Raw genomic sequence first — 15,835 nt, 5'->3', positions numbered from 1 at the left:
TTGTTCCCTCCTGGTTGAGACCTCCCTCGGTCATTTTGTCTGCACCCACCTTGTCACAGCTATTACAGTTCGTAGTTGTGCCACTCGTGTAATTCCTTTTTCACATTTGCCTTCACACTTTAATCCCACCATAGACTAACTGTTCATCAGCTGTTACTTCCACACTAACAATTTTTTATTTAATGTAAATAAATTGTTTTCTACATGAGCAGAGTGTCCACAGATACATAAAGTTTCATACAATTACATTGAAAGAATAATGTTACCAATTTATGCAATATTTCAGTTTTCATGTTCACATACATAAAGCTATGGGGGGGGGGGGGGGGGGGGGGGAGGAAATTTAAAAAGCTCATACAACTTTACTATACATTCCTACAAAATATTAAGTTGGAAAGGATGTTGTGTAATAACAGAAGAGTCTGAAAATATGCCCAACACACTTGAATTGAGTTGAGAACCAAAATCGTGCAGTTTATTTTGTTCATTTTGATCGATAGGCTTGAAATTGCCTGCATAATTGCTTATAAAGTTAAGTTTTCCTCTATGAGAGCCGTTCTGTAAATATCTCAATAAATGTTAATGTAAAAGTCACAGAAAATAGCATTTTAAGATATTTTAAATAATAAATAATATAGTTTTCTTTTGTTTGTCTCTTTTGGTAATGAGCTAAATTCTCTCAGTGAGTTCTTTTTCAAAATTGACATTGTTTGATAAATAGACTTTTTAACTGAGTATTCACCTAACCATTTCAGTCTATAAAGTGACTAAATAAACTGCAATTAAGAAATCTCTCCACAGTATATCATATCTTAAAGGAACAGAATCCAAAGGATTTTAATATAGCGGAACCCGGTGCTATGTTTTATATGAAGTGCTGCCTGTGTCTACTGGTGTCTGCAGCTGATGGAAAATTATGTTGGACAGTACATACCTCAAAAGTTTTGCATCACCCCAGTTCCCAGAACTCCTGAAGATAGACTTTGACTGTTCAGAGATGTCACTAAACCCGCTCAAAGATGTTAACAACCATGCATGAGCAACGCCTATTAGATGGACGGGGGTCCAACAGCCGATCAGTTCCAGTCATTCCACCGGGAAGGAGGTACACGGCTTGTGTTGTCTGTAGTTAAACCATGCCTAGATGGCCAGTACCACAGTTCGATCGCATCCCCATTGTTACTTTGTGCCAGGAAGGGCTCTCAACAAGGGAAGTGTCCAGGGTCTCGGGAGTGAACCAAAGCGATATTGTTTGGACATGGGGGAGATGCAGAGGGACAGGAACTGTCAATGACATGCCTTGCTACTACTGCAGTGGATGACCGCTGCCTACAGATTATGGCTCAGAGGAACCTTGACTGCAACGCCACCATGTTGAATAATGCTTTTCATGCAGCCACAGGACGTCATTTTGCGACTCAAACTGTGTGAAATAGGCCACATGATGCGCAATTTCATTCCCGACGTCCATGTTGAGGTCCATCTTTGCAACCATGACACCATGCAGTGCAGTACAGATGGGCCCAATAACATGCTGAATGCACAGCTCATGATTGGCATCACGTTCTCTTCACTGATCAGTGTGCATGTGCCTTCAACCAGGCAATCGTTGGAGAAGTGTTTGGAGGCAACCCAGTCAGGCTGAACACCTTAGACACACAGTCCAGCAAGTGCAGCAAGGTGGAGGTTCCCTGCTGTCTTAGGGTGGCATTATGTGGGGCCAACGTACGTCGCTGGTGGTCATGGAAGGCACTGTAACAGCTGTACAATAAGTGAATGCCATCCTCCAACCAATAGTGCAACCATATTGGCGAGGCATTCATCTTCATGGGTGACAATTCGCACCCCCATCATACACATCTTGTGAATGACTTCCTTCAGGATAATAACATCACTTGACTAGGGTGGCCAGCATGTTCTCCAGACATAAACCCTATCAAACATGCCTGGGATAGATTGAAAAGGGCTGTGTATGGACGATGTGACCCACCAACCACTCTGAGGGATCTACGCCGAATCACCTTTGAGGAGTGGGACAATCTGGACTAACAGTGCATTGATGAACTTGTGGATAGTATGCCACAATGAATACAAGCATGCATCCATGCAAGAGAACGTGCTGCTGGGTATTAGTACAGCAATCTGGACCACCACTTCTGAAGGTCTCGCTGTTTGGTGGTACAACATGGAATGTGCTGTTTTCGTGAGCAATAAAAGGACGGAAATGATGTTTATGTTTATCTCTATTCCAGTTTTCGGAACCGAGGTGACGCATTACTTTTTTTGATGTGTGTGTTCCCTCTTGAATGTTCCATAAATGTACATATATTATTTTTGCAAATAGGTGTTCTAAATAATGATATTAAAAAAGGACAGTGAGAGAGAATTTAACACATGTTGTAAATAGGAATGATACTAAAATCATACTACATTTCGCACAGCCCCATAATATTCTTACCTTCTCATTTTCATTTGCTGTCACTACCAGCCTTACTTTCTTCTTGCTCTCCGAGTTTTGAAAGCAAAGTTCCTATGTATATTCTGTGGTTGCCCTTATGCTCCACCCAAGTCATTCAGTTACTGTGTTGATAAACAAACACCAAACAAGGTCAAGGACTTAGTAGCCAGAATTTCATTAATAAGGCTTGGTTCACAGTAATAACAGTAATAATACAAAGTTTTTGCAGACAAGAGACTTCTACTACACCACCTCATTAGTAGTGGCAGTTGTTGTAGGCTTGTTTTAACTTTCAGGAAAACAAATTCAGTATATTTGAAGAAATGACTAATTTAAATAATGTGGGACTATATAAACAGTTTAAACATTGCTAATCTGTTGTCATTAAGAAGAATGGTGATGAGACAGAAGCAATTTCCTTTATTTATTTTGTATCTTTTTAAAGGTGTTGTTATACGAAGTTGTCAAGTAAAAAGAGATACAGATGGCAGCAGTGTTAATATTTGATGAAATAGATTGGTAGAGCAGGAGTGCTGGGAAAAAAAATTATAACATCAGCATAGAGCAGCCAATGTCCAGTTGGTGCTGCATAGTGTGGAAACTATTGCACATGAAAATAAATGTGTACCTTAGGTTATCAGCTTTTGAAAATTTTTAACTGTAATAACAAAAGATGCCTCTGGAAATCTGTGATCTTGATAATTTGTTAAGCAATCAAGTGGTTCCTGAGAAGTGTAAAATGCCATCCAAATTTTTCTTGCTAGAAACACCAATATCTGAACACTTTACAGGGACAATTTTTTCAGTAACCTCAGATACAATAGTCAATAGATGTGTCACGTACAAAAGTGCAACTGCTACTAGATCTCTGTAGCCAATGTAAATACATCATCCTGTGTGCCAGTGTAAATACATCATCCTGTGTGTGTGTGTGTGTGTGCGTGTGTGTGTGTGTGTGTGTGACACAGAAGCATTAAAATATACTAACCATAATGTGTGTGTGTGTGTGTGTGTGTGTGTGTGTGTGTGTGTGTGTGTGTATATATATATATATATATATATATATATATATATATATATATATATATATATACTGCTGACAAAGGTGTTAATGGTCGAAAGCTATGATTGTGTGAATCTTTTTATTGTGCCTATCGCGACTCAGCATCTCCGCTATAGGATGAGGAGCAACTTCCCTTCTGTCGTATTGTTATATTCTGAAATATCAAATACGTCGAGATTGCTTGTAAATCTTTTTATTGATTACTAGTTTCAACAGATCTGTGCTATCATAATTGGATCTTGTAACATATTAACAGAAGTTCGTGGACTTTACAAACTTAAAGGTCACATAGTGATGATGTGTCATTTTACAATAAAAGTTAGCAAAGGAATGTCAGCATATCAGGCATAAAATAACAAAAATATAAAATATGCATGTCTTAGCAAACTCATTCACTTAACACCTCAATAGTGAATTGCTTCAAACTTCTGAAGGTCATCCATCATCTGTGTGGGATCCTGTTTGTCTACACTCTTAGTGTCACCAGTAACTGTAGAGTAGTTTTCCTAATTGGTTGTTCAACATTCTCAAATTCCCTTTGAACATTGTTACCTTCTGGCATCGTTTTTAGTCCACACTCTAATCTGCATTGAAATAAATCCTTTATGCTGAATTGCTTCAGGATAAAGAGCTTTTACTGTGACTGCTCCAGTTTCTCTTCATTGCTCTTGACATGCCAGTCATCCAGTTGTTCATGGTTTTCCCGTGAACAGATGTATCACTTTTGATAAAACTCGATAGTGATCAGATCCACATTTGGATACCCAGATAGATCTGCAGTCTGAATTACCGCTTATTGTCTTTGCTTGGTAATGATGTAATCCGTTAAAGATTTCTGCTGTAATGATGGCCTTTCATGCACACATGTGAATATATTTGTGAGAATGTGTTTTCAGAATTCTCAAGTTACAATAGTTAGAGTATTATACAAGATTTTTGCCAGAACTATTAATGGCATTTTCTCCATATCTTCATACAACTGCGCCATTTAGTTGTGAACTCACTCCTGTGTTAAAGCCTCTTTCTATTATTACTTCTTGGTGGTTTTTAACTTGTTTAAATAGTGACCAATTTTTGGTAGAAGTAATCTTTGGTTTGCTGTGCCATATCATTTAGTGCCTAAACTCCTGTTATAACCATTTAAATTTCACCTAACTTGATGGTGACAGTGACAATTCTTTCATAGAAAAGAAGCGTATTGTTGATTATGTAAATGTTCAGAGTCTCCGTATCAGAATGCTTTTGCCCACTTATGACTATCAACTCCAGACAAAAACTAGATAACATTTCCAAATTTCTCATATCCTTATTGTTATATCGCCCCCCCCCCCCAACACCCCCCCCCCCCTTCCCTCCTACCCACCACCACCACCACCACCACCACCACCACCACCAGACAAAACAGTTATGTCCACATTCAGTCAATTCGTTTCACTTCCTATTTCAGTGCATTTATTTGTCATGCTCGGAATGTTCCATGTGCCAATTCTGTGCCCTTTTCCTTACCAATAACTGTCATAATGTTTTTCCATCAGCAGTTCTGAGGCTTTACTTTAGATTCTTTAGCTTTCGAAAGTTTTTTTTATGGGTATTGAGATGCTGACCCATTGACACAATGCAAACCTGAAGGACCAGGATTTGATATTAGGATTTACTCCCCTAGAAGAAATGGCTTCACTACATGCAAAGATATCCCACTTTTATCTATAAGACTAAAGATTGAAAATGAGAGACACCCTCAGACCTTGCAACCATACCATCAGAGTTGAAAAGCCCTGAGTGGCTGATTGGGGGGGGGGGGGGGGGGGGAAGTAGTTTTAGACAAGTTAGGTCAGACTTAGGTATTCACATAGTCCCAACAAGGGAGCCTTCTATGGGAACAACTCCTTTGTCTGGCCTGTCACTGACCAATCTGGCACAGGCGGCTCTTAACAGGATCACAACTCCCACCAGCATAGAGCATAGCTCTGTGGATAATTGAGACACACAGACCACCACAGCGCAGTAAGGTGATAGTCCATGAGGAGATTTGTAATGAGGTTAATGTGTGTGCACACTTTTTGTATGACGCTGCCACATTTCAAACATGCAGTCATGTCACAGTTTGGTGATTGATCGTATTTTAACAATACGTCATTTATGCATAAATGGCTCCCTATAAGTACATTAGTGACTGGTCTTGAATTGTATCCACATGCTTGGTATGCAGTTTATATATTGACCAACTATATTGCTATTATTTGGGTGTGACTGAGTAGCATGCTTAAAACTAGATATGTGAATGAATAATGTTAACGCTGTTTATCGAAATAGATGCTGATTGACTGGGAATTGGCTACTGTACGTTGTCTTACTGTTGTGAGACCAGTGACTGATAAGCTTTTGATCAGTGTGATACAGTCATTACAAGAACTTTATTTTAAAATGAGACCAATCCTATACATCCAAGAATTAAGTAGATATCTACACTGTTTCATCCTGCCTGCTCTCCTCTCTCTTGTTCTCTAATGTTAATAAATTTGGTAGAACATTCTGTGGTCCTCTATTTCACCATCTGCGATTACTTATGCATTCATTTATGAAAAATCTACTTCATAATGTCCCTGTGCTGCTAATGAATTCCATTGCACATTTCATTGTTTGCCAAGAACATACAACAGGCAAGAAAAATTTATTTTGATCCCAAATCTTTGTTTTTTTGTAATTAGAATTATAAGTGATCCAATATGTAAGTTGATCCTACAGAATAAAAGAATTGAATTGAAAATTCTCAGACATGTTGTGTTTCGTGCAAAACACATCACTGTTTCACAGAATGTTTATAACATTCAGCAACAACGAGCCACAATTTAGTTTTGGTATACTTTGTTTAACCATAAGCAAATTGTCTCGTCGCTGCTGCATGTTATAAACATCCCATTATAGATTAGTTGTACTTTCTGTTCTATGGACCCATAGTGGAGAGATGTTAAAGGGTGTAGAACAAGTCATAAAACAAGAGTACACAATAAATATTTACAAAGCAAGAGAGATATGTTAGTGTTGCTTCCTCACATCAACGTGAAATGGCCCTCTTGGATGTGGAATAAGTCAGTAAATCTTAAACATATTTCTGATATGAATATAATAGAGGGAAACATTCCACGTGGGAAAAAATATATCTAAAAAGAAAGATGATGAAACTTACCAAACAAAAGCGCTGGCAGGTCGACAGACACACAAACAAACACAAACACACACACAAAATTCTAGCTTTCGCAACCAATGGTTGCCTCGTCAGGAAAGAGGGACTCCTTGCCCTCTCCCTTGAAACCCATATCCTTTTGTCTTTCCTTAAACATATTTCCATTTAAATAGTATATGTAAGAGCTCCGGCTCTCCAATAACATCATCATGTGACAAAATAACATAAATGTCTTCATTTGTAAAACTTTGTTTTGTTCAAATGTGTAATACATGTAAGGAGACCCTATTTCTTAATTACTGTTCCATTTACAGTTGAATGTACCAGCAACATTCATGTTGGTAGCACTTGATGAAGGCCCTGGACCACCAATAAAATACCAATATCCCGAGCTGACAAAGTTGCATCAGGTTGTATCCCAACTTATTCGCTGCTGTGATGTTAGTAAGAAGTGCCAGTCATCACAGTCACAACAGGTATGAATGGATATCTCGTTTTATTTTTCTCTGTAGCCATCTCATAGGTGTCATGTTGACTGAGGGAATTTAATTTAAATGCCTGGTGTAGGATATTTGTTTATTGGAGCAAAAAAGAATGCTAATTTTTTGAAAGAAAATAATTTGCAGAATAAAGTTGTGGTACTTGCAGTGCAGAAATGAATCTGTGGATCCAGCTACAATTTTGTTCCTACAGTATTACTATTTCGTTATATTTGTTAGTCACTGTCTTGTTCTGATGGAGAAAAGATTGGTTTGATGTTACTGAAATCAAATTCACTTCAGTTGGTTTCTTCAGAGGAACTCCTTCACAGAGCACCGAACGAGACAGTGCTATGATAAGAGACATGAGGACCAGACGTTGAGTTCCTGGTCAGTTCATCTAGATTTAGATTTTCTGCAGTTTCCCAAAATTGCCCAAGGGAAGTGTCAGGATGAAAACAGTAGATTAATGAAGACAGTAGATTTCCTTCCACATCAATCCCCAATTTAATCTTCACTGTGGTTGCCATACAACAATCCTTTTCGATCATGGAGTGCTGCTCTTGGATCCTACTAGGGAGACATTGAATGGTGCTGTTGGCAAACATATGGATGCACCAAGATCAGACAGTAGGTTCTCGTATTGTCCACTGGAGGGAGAGAGAGAGAATAGCTCGAAGGAATGATTTGTGCTCCCTTCTATACACTAGAGGGGCACACATCCCTAAGCGGTGCGCAAGTTAAGAAAATGGCAATACATGACGGGCTGTGCTGGAAGAGCCACACGGTCTGGTTCTAACATATTAACCCAAAAGCTGATGACTTCAGTAACATTCTAAATGAGCTAATACCTCTTAATCAAGGAGAGTCTGGACCAGGTGGACTACAGGTGGCTTACATCCTTTGTCTGGCACCATATGGTGGTGTGAAAAAACTGCTTCAGTGGTATGCTTGGCAGGAAAGGCAAAATGGCTGGAGGTAGTAATAAATCACCCTGGTAGTCTTGGCTTGCACTGCACTATTTGCACTACATGCCACGCAGTATTCCAATTGCTGATACTGGGATGATGAACCAGGTGTCTGGCATCAGGGTTTGTACCCTGTAGTCAGTTCAATGGCCTCAACAGACACAGCTTGGGAAGGCAGCACTGGAAAAATGGAGTAGCACTCCTCTTATTAAACGGACTGTGACAGGATGATGACAATGATGAGTGTGGGGTAATAATTCTGCAGTTCACACATACCCCGGCGAAATGCAGCTGCCGATGATGCGGACCAAGCACCAGCGAGCTGCTGAGAGGACAGCCGAGGATGTTGCCTCGTCAGAGTGGAACAAGAGACTAATGATGGTTCAGCCTACCGAGTATCCGGAAAGTATGCAGGTGCTACCATCGGTGGTGATGACAATATTCTGTTGAGTGTGGCAGGCACCTTTAGGGGTAGAACACTGTCTATGTCATCTGGAGGCTGTGAAAAGGTTAGTACGGTGTCAGCATCAGGGTCCCGTGTACTGGGAGGTGTGTCACTCATGGAGTTAGTTGTGGTGGACCAGAGGCAACGTTGGCTGGTGGTGTGTCGGGGATGGCGTCGGCCAGTGGCACATCGGGACCCGAATACTGAGGAGTGGCGGGTAGTATGTATCCACTCAAAGCATGACGTGCATGCATGCTGTGAGGTTGCAGTGGATGAACACAGTGCCATTGTGGAGGTGTTGGTCACAGTTGGGCCAAGTAGCCCTGGAGGTGCTGTTCAAAACCTGGAATGGTGCTGTCAGGTGGCAGTGGGGTCACTTCCAAAAAATCGCCTGGAACACAAGTGGCCGTCCATATACCAGCTCAGCAGTCAAAGTTCCCAGGTCAATTTTTTGAGCGATCCGCAGGCCTAGAAGTACCAGTTGTAGGGCACCAGGCCATTCAGAAGAATAACATGTGAGGATGGCTTTAAGTGTGTGGTGGAGCCACTCCAACGTGCCGTTAGCTGACTGGTGGTAGCTGGTGGTATGGTGGAAATTTGAGCCACAGGTGGCTGCCAGAGATTGGAAGAGTGCCGAGAAGAACTGGTGCCCGCGATCTTTAGTGATTTCATGTGGGAAACCTAAGCGGGACACCCAGTTCCGAACAAAAGCTGCAGTCACCGTTTTGGCAGAAATATCTGGGATAGGGGTGGCCTCTGGCCTCCAAGTAAATCTGTTGATAATTAAAGCTACCCAAGTACAACTCATGACCTGTCCTCGCAGCTTCAATTCTGCCAGTACCTTGTCTCCTACCTTCCAAACCTCACAGAAAGGTCCCGAGTTCTAATCTTGGTTTGGCACACAGTTTTAATCCGCCAGGAAATTTCATATCAGCACACACTCCACGGCAGAGTGAAAATTTCATTCTGCCAATAATTGTCTACGGATATTGATACTCGTTGGAGGAGGATAGTGGGCTGACAATGTCGAGGTGAACATGCCTGACCTGGTGTTGTGTGGGGTTAAAGGTTGCCGCAGGGAGTGAACCTATTGTCCAATCCTGGCATGTTGAGATAGAACACAGGACCGGGCCCAGTTGCTGTAATGTTGGGTGCAAGGCCAGACAAAGCGTTATTTCATGAGAGTGATAGAAGCACAGGTGTCTGTGGGTGCGAGGCCGTGGATGTGGTCAAATGCCAGTTTTCAGAAGGTGGATGGAGGAAGGTGTGGGGGCGACTATTGGAGCTGTCAGGTTGTGAAGGATCCACGAGGACATAACAACAGATCTTATGGTTGAAGCCAGGTGTGTATCTTAGCTGGCATCTGAGGCCAGAGTCGGCATTCCGAAGTGTGTGGGCCAGGTGTGGGTCACCCTCTTGAGATGCAGCCAGGGCATTGTAATCTAAGGGTTGGGTGATGGCACAAGAGCAGCTAAGGAAATCTGCCACTGTGTTGTCGATGCCAGCAACATGAGGGACATCAGTGATGAATTGTGCGATATACTCCTGTAGACCAAATTGTCAAGGTGACACCTGGTCTATGTCTTTCCTGCAAAAACGAGAGGTGAGGGTGCAGTGGTCTGTGAAGATTGTAAAGATGCATCCCCTGACTGAAGTTTGGAAGTAGCAGGCAACTTCATGGACTGCAAACAGCTCATGGCCATATGCACCACAGCACCATTGTTTATCAGAAAGCTTGGATGAAAAGAAGGAGAGCAGTTGCCAGATGTTGTCCACATATTGTTGTCGTGTGGCTCAGATAGCCGTGTGACTCACAACTGCCACTATTGCAAGGGGTGCATGGGTTAGGGGTGAGCCTGAAGGGCCGCATTGGGTAGGTCTCGTTTTGTTATTTCAAAGCTCTCAATCATGGCTGGGGTCCAAGGGCCTAGCTTGTTCCCTTTGTTTTTATCACCACAGAGTGCTGTAGTAAGGGGCTCTTGGGTGGCAGTAGCCTCCTTAAGATGATGACGAAAAAAGTTGACCATGCCAATGAAAAGCTGGAGGCCTTTGAAGCTAGTAGGGCATGGGAAGTCCACTACTGCCTATACTGTCTTAGGGAGGGGACGGGGGTCATTAGCAGAGAGTTAAGTGTCCAAAGAATTTGACCTTGCTGACCCCGAAAACACATTTTGCCAAGTTGGGGATCACTCCACCGTTCTGTTGGCAGGAAAAAATTTTACATAGTTGTTCATGATGCTCAGTAGGGTCTCTGGAGTAGATGAGTATATCGTCTATATAGGCGAAAGACCCAGGTGTGACCCAGAGGTGTTGTCCAAAAATCGCTGCCCTGTTCGTGCGACATTGCACAGGCAAAATGCCATAAATGCACTTTCGAACAGGCCGAAAGGTTTGATTATGGCTGTAATGTCCTCTGGGGCAGCTGGGATTTGCGTGTAGGCTGCAATGCAATCTGTCTTACTGAATATAGTAGCTCCTGAGGTGGCATCATTATAGGTGCGGAGTAGTGGGATAGTAGTCAGGGATGGTGCATGTGTTGAGTTTACGGTAATCGCTGCAAGGGCACTAGGAACCATCCTTGGGGCGAGATGAAGAGCTGAAGCCCAGGGGCTTTTGGAATGGTGAAGTACGCCAGAGATGAGCAGTTCTTCAAACTCCTTTTGTGCTTGGGAGTGGGTAGGGGGCAGGCATGTCAGAAAACTGTGAGAGCAGGGATAGTAGTGATGATGTAGTGCACAGTGTCATGCTGAACATTATGGGGGTTGCTGGATGAGTAGGGGGGAATTCTGCAAGCAGCTGAGCATATGGGCCTGAAACTGCCAGTTGTTTCATGGTGAAGGACTAGGCAGTGGACGATCCTGCCAGAGGTACCATTAACTAAACAGTGCTTCACTATGTCGGCCTGTTGGCTGTAGTGACAGAGGAAGTCGGTGTCCAGAATGAGGTCGGTAATGTTGGCGACTGTGAAGGTCCCCGGGAGTTTGCGCTGGAAGCCTATGTCGAGTGAGTGGTTATGCATGCACCCCTTAAGCAGGGATAGCAGAGATGTTGGTGGCGGTGGTGTAGAGGAGAGGGGGGAGGGGGGGTCTAGTAGTAGTAGTTTGCAGGGGAATATGGATAAGTCAGAGCCGGTGTCAATGAGATAGTGGGCAGGGGGATTAGCGCCATTCAAATCCCATATGAATAGGCACTGTGAAGTGACTCAGCAACTAGGCACACATACTGCCAATGGCTGCAGAGTTTGGGGATCAGGAGCAAGGTGGTCATTCTCACCAAACGTCTGGTGGTACCAGCAAGCTGTGCCTCGTTTGTGGTTGTTTTAGTTGTCAAGGGGGGGGGGGGGGGGCACAGTTAGAAATGTGCCTGCGGAAGCGTATGTTTTCACCTGGGCCAGCCTCGCTTGTGTGAGGGCAGTCATCACCTGGCAGCAGGTGCCTGAGGTGAGGGCAGGCAACACTGGTGGTAAGTGCTGCCATCTCGGAGCTTAGATGCACCAGAATCTGGTAGAGGCTGGGGGCTTGCTTGCCAAATGGAGGGTCGATAGTGGCAGGTGGCAAGAGTGATATCGTGGCTTGGGGTTGAACGGTAGGGGTAGGTGAATAATTGGCTGGAGCCATGAGGTGGTAGCTGGCATTCCAAGCTGCAGCTGCAGTGGGGAAGGAGTCGAGGCTTCTGAACAGTTTATCGGTCAAGAATGTAGCGTCACCTAACAATAAGTGGGCATGCGAGGCCAGGGCACCGTGAATGGGAGTTTAGGAGCAGGCATTCGGGGAGGATGTGCAGTTCAGCGAGTGCTCAGATCTGATCCAGTAATGTGGACAGGCACATGTCGTTACTCTGTTTGGATGATAACATATTATGTGCCCATCCAGCACTGAGGGCGTGAAGCTGGAGATGATGCATTCTTTTAGTTGACTGCAGCTGCCTGAGGGGGACAGCAGTGGTTGGATCGAAGTGGCTGGCAACAATCCAAATTTTGTTCCATCACTCATGATAGAGCAACCTCTGAACACAACCTCGATGGAAGCAAACTATAGGCGTGGGTTGAAGGTTGAGGGGGGGGGGGGTGGGGGGTGTCTGCAGTGTCAGCTTGTGCTGGTCGCACTGCCCCATTGGTCAGGTAAGTCAAGTGATTTGTACTGCCGACAGTTGTGTGTGGTGGAGTTCTTTCACCTCCAAAGTGCTTGTAGGTGCTGGTTAGAGAGCCTGTCGGATGTGACCGCCGTAAGGGTGGGGACATATGGCTGAGACATAGCGACTTAACCATGCAGGCTGCATTTCGTGGTATGCGGGAGGGTGCTAGCTAGCAATGTTGCGGAGAAGAAGGCAGGCGGGGCACACACGGTGTGGACTGTGCAATACAATCTCCGCCGTGCCTTGTTATTGGAAGGGTTGTTCAGTACACCACACCATTGCCCTGTGGCTTGTCTGGATGCACATCTGTCAGCTGCGGAAGTGGCATGGTGGTGCACATGGTGTAAGAGCTGTTGGCAAAGACACACAGGGAGGGATGTGGAAGGGGAATGGTGGTGCACGCGAAGGGAGGGCATGCGTGCAGAGGGGTGGCGTCCATGGGGGGGGGGGGGGGGGGGTAGAGAGGGCAAGGGGCAGGTGAGGGTGCAAGCAGGACACATCTGGCTCACCTAACAGGAACTGATTTCACAACCACATGGGTTGCGCTAATCGGAGTAATAGAAAGGAAAACAAGCTTGTTTCTGTAATGAGAGTCAGCACTTTGGTTTAGAAGGGGTCAGCAGTGAAGGAACAATTTATGTTCCCTCCTGTACACCTAAGGGGCGCACATGCCTAAGCGGTGTGCTAGTTAAGAAAATGGCAATACATGTGCTGGAAGTGTTACATGGGCTGGTTCTAAAATATTAACCCAAAAGCTGACTACTACAGTAACATTCAAAATGAGCTGATACCTCTTACTCGAGGAGGGTCTATATTGGGTGGACGATGGGTGGCTTACAACCTTTGTTTGACGTCACCTGGCAATGTGAGAAAGCCACTTCAATGGCATGCTTGGCGACAAAGGGGTGCCAAAATGGCCGGTGATAGAATAGTAATAAATCAGCCTGGTAGTCCTAGTGCACAATGCATTTCGCTGCACAATTTGTACTACACTGCACGCAGTATTCCAGTTGCTGATACTGGGATGACAAACCGGGCATCGGGCATCTAGCTATGTACTCCTGTAGTTAGTAGAATTGCCTCAAGGAGACGCAGCTCAGGAAGGTGGCATAGAAAAAGTGTGTTAGCACTCCTCTTATTAAAAGGACTGCAACAGTAAAGACAAGAGTTGGATAATAATTCTGATGTTCACGCATACCCCGGTGAAATGCAGTGGGTGACGACGCAGGCCACGTGGTGTTGCACGGACGAGCTGCCGAGAGCACAGCTGTGAATGTTGCCTCATCAGAGTGGAACAAGAGACTGGTCAAGTGAAGGTTCGGTGTGCCTAGCGCACGGAAAGCGTTGCTGTCTTAAGTTCTCCCTCCGGTGGAAGTGACCAACAAGGGTGTTGTGGAGCTGTTTGCCGGTCTACACAGCCCGTTGTTTGCTGCTACAGATGGAGGAGAGGGAAGGAGTTGCCACAGACTGATACGTCTAAGATAATATTTTATCCCTTGTAAATATCTCCCAGACAAGAATGTCACATACTTCCTTGAGCAGCCCCTCCTTTGAATCCAAGATACTTGTCTTGTGTGGCTTTTAACCTACTCGTACACTGTCATCACTAGTTATAATATAATAGGGTAGATAAAAAACCTACTCAACAAGTGGTGGCAGTAGAAAATGCATGCAAAAGTTAACGAAATGTGAAAGCTTTCAGAGCCAGTGGCACCCTTCTTCTGGTGGAAAGGTTGAAGCAGTTCTGAGCACTTTTCCATAACTCTGCTGATTTCCTAAACCTCACCAGTCCTTTTCCTTCGTCCCTCTTCCTTCCCCTTCAACTCTTCTGCCTGAACGAGAAGCCACTGGCTTAGAACGCTTGCACATTTTCATAACTTTTGTGTATGTTTTCTACTGCCGCCACTCAGTGAGTAGATTTTTTTATCTATCAAATTATGTTATAGTTAGCTTTTACAGTTTAATTCTTATGTTAGTTGTAGGAATGGATAGGTTGTGTACATGGTGCATGCAGATACAGGAGCAGCTGGCCACAGTTCACGAATAGCTGAAGACAGTGTTGGCTGAGATCAGCCATCTGCAGGTTACTACCTCAGGGTTTAACAGCAGCAGAAGCAGTGGAGAATCTGGTATGTCACGTGGGATTCTTCAGGTTTTTCTTGTTTTTGCCATGGGTACTGCTATTGATGCACCTAACAGCATACCTGGCACAAGGATCCGCCTTCACTAGGGATGAGTGGCGGGCTGTAATGCTTCCAAATAATTCAACGCAGTCTCAGTGTGGAGACTCAGTGTGGCTAACCCATAATTTCATTTTATGTAATGAGCCATCCACTTGTTGTGGTTGTGGAGCATTGAAGACATAACTCGTATCCTGGTGGATTGCCCTCTCCTTCTGGCTCTCCGTGGGAAGAGTGGTCTCCCAAATACTTTGCCTCTAATGGTGGTGGACAATTGCAGACAGTTGAATTGGTTCTCCGTTTTCTCCATGAAAGTGGTTTTTATTCTCAGATATAACATTTTACTCTACCTTCAGGGTGGAGTTGGATGGGATTGGAGCATCTCCTGTCACTTGCTGAGGTTCCTCAACCCTGCCTCCTTCAGCATCGGCCTCTGTTATCCACCTTTTGCTCTGTTTTAAATGCTTTTAGTTGAGGTTTGTTTCTTTTCCTGTGCACCTATTTCTAGTGACTAGTGAGTGCTGTTCCCTCTTTTACACTTTGACTACAATTGATTGGGTGTGGGACAGCTGTGGGTGGGGTGGCTCCTGTTGCATGCAGAGCCCATGGGGACACCCAACCACGGCCTTAATCTTTTCTTTCACATCGTATTATTGTTATTGACAGTCCATCTGATATGTCACATTTTTAGTATTCTCACTTTTCCTGGTATGAATCTCTCAACTTGAAGGCATTCTGTACTCTGTAGTTGTCTTCGTCCTTACACAGGTTGGAAGGGGGGGGGGGGGGGGGGAGATGTGAGATGTCTGATGTGGGTGAGGTTTCTCTCCCCACAGATCCCAGGAAGACACCTCCTCTGCTGTGACCTATGTCCAGCCCAATCCATATACTTCTCCATAAATTATTTCTTGGCTCTAACATCAG

At 44.1% G+C, this 15,835-nt stretch overlaps 1 protein-coding gene across 1 annotated transcript in view; it reads left to right on the top strand.

The window, feature by feature from the left end:
• LOC126458245 (probable ubiquitin carboxyl-terminal hydrolase FAF-X) overlaps window positions 1–15,835 on the top strand; it is a 314,613-nt gene that overhangs the window by 248,874 nt on the left and 49,904 nt on the right. The window contains exon 39 of the mRNA XM_050095144.1: window positions 7,020–7,181. Coding sequence (XP_049951101.1) covers window positions 7,020–7,181 — 162 coding nt within the window. The remainder of the gene's footprint in view (window positions 1–7,019; window positions 7,182–15,835) is intronic.

The sequence above is a fragment of the Schistocerca serialis genome, chromosome 2 (genome assembly GCF_023864345.2).
Source record: "Schistocerca serialis cubense isolate TAMUIC-IGC-003099 chromosome 2, iqSchSeri2.2, whole genome shotgun sequence".
NCBI lineage: Eukaryota > Metazoa > Arthropoda > Insecta > Orthoptera > Acrididae > Schistocerca > Schistocerca serialis.
Note: the sequence above shows the minus strand (reverse complement) of the source record. Positions and strands in the feature narration are given on the sequence as shown.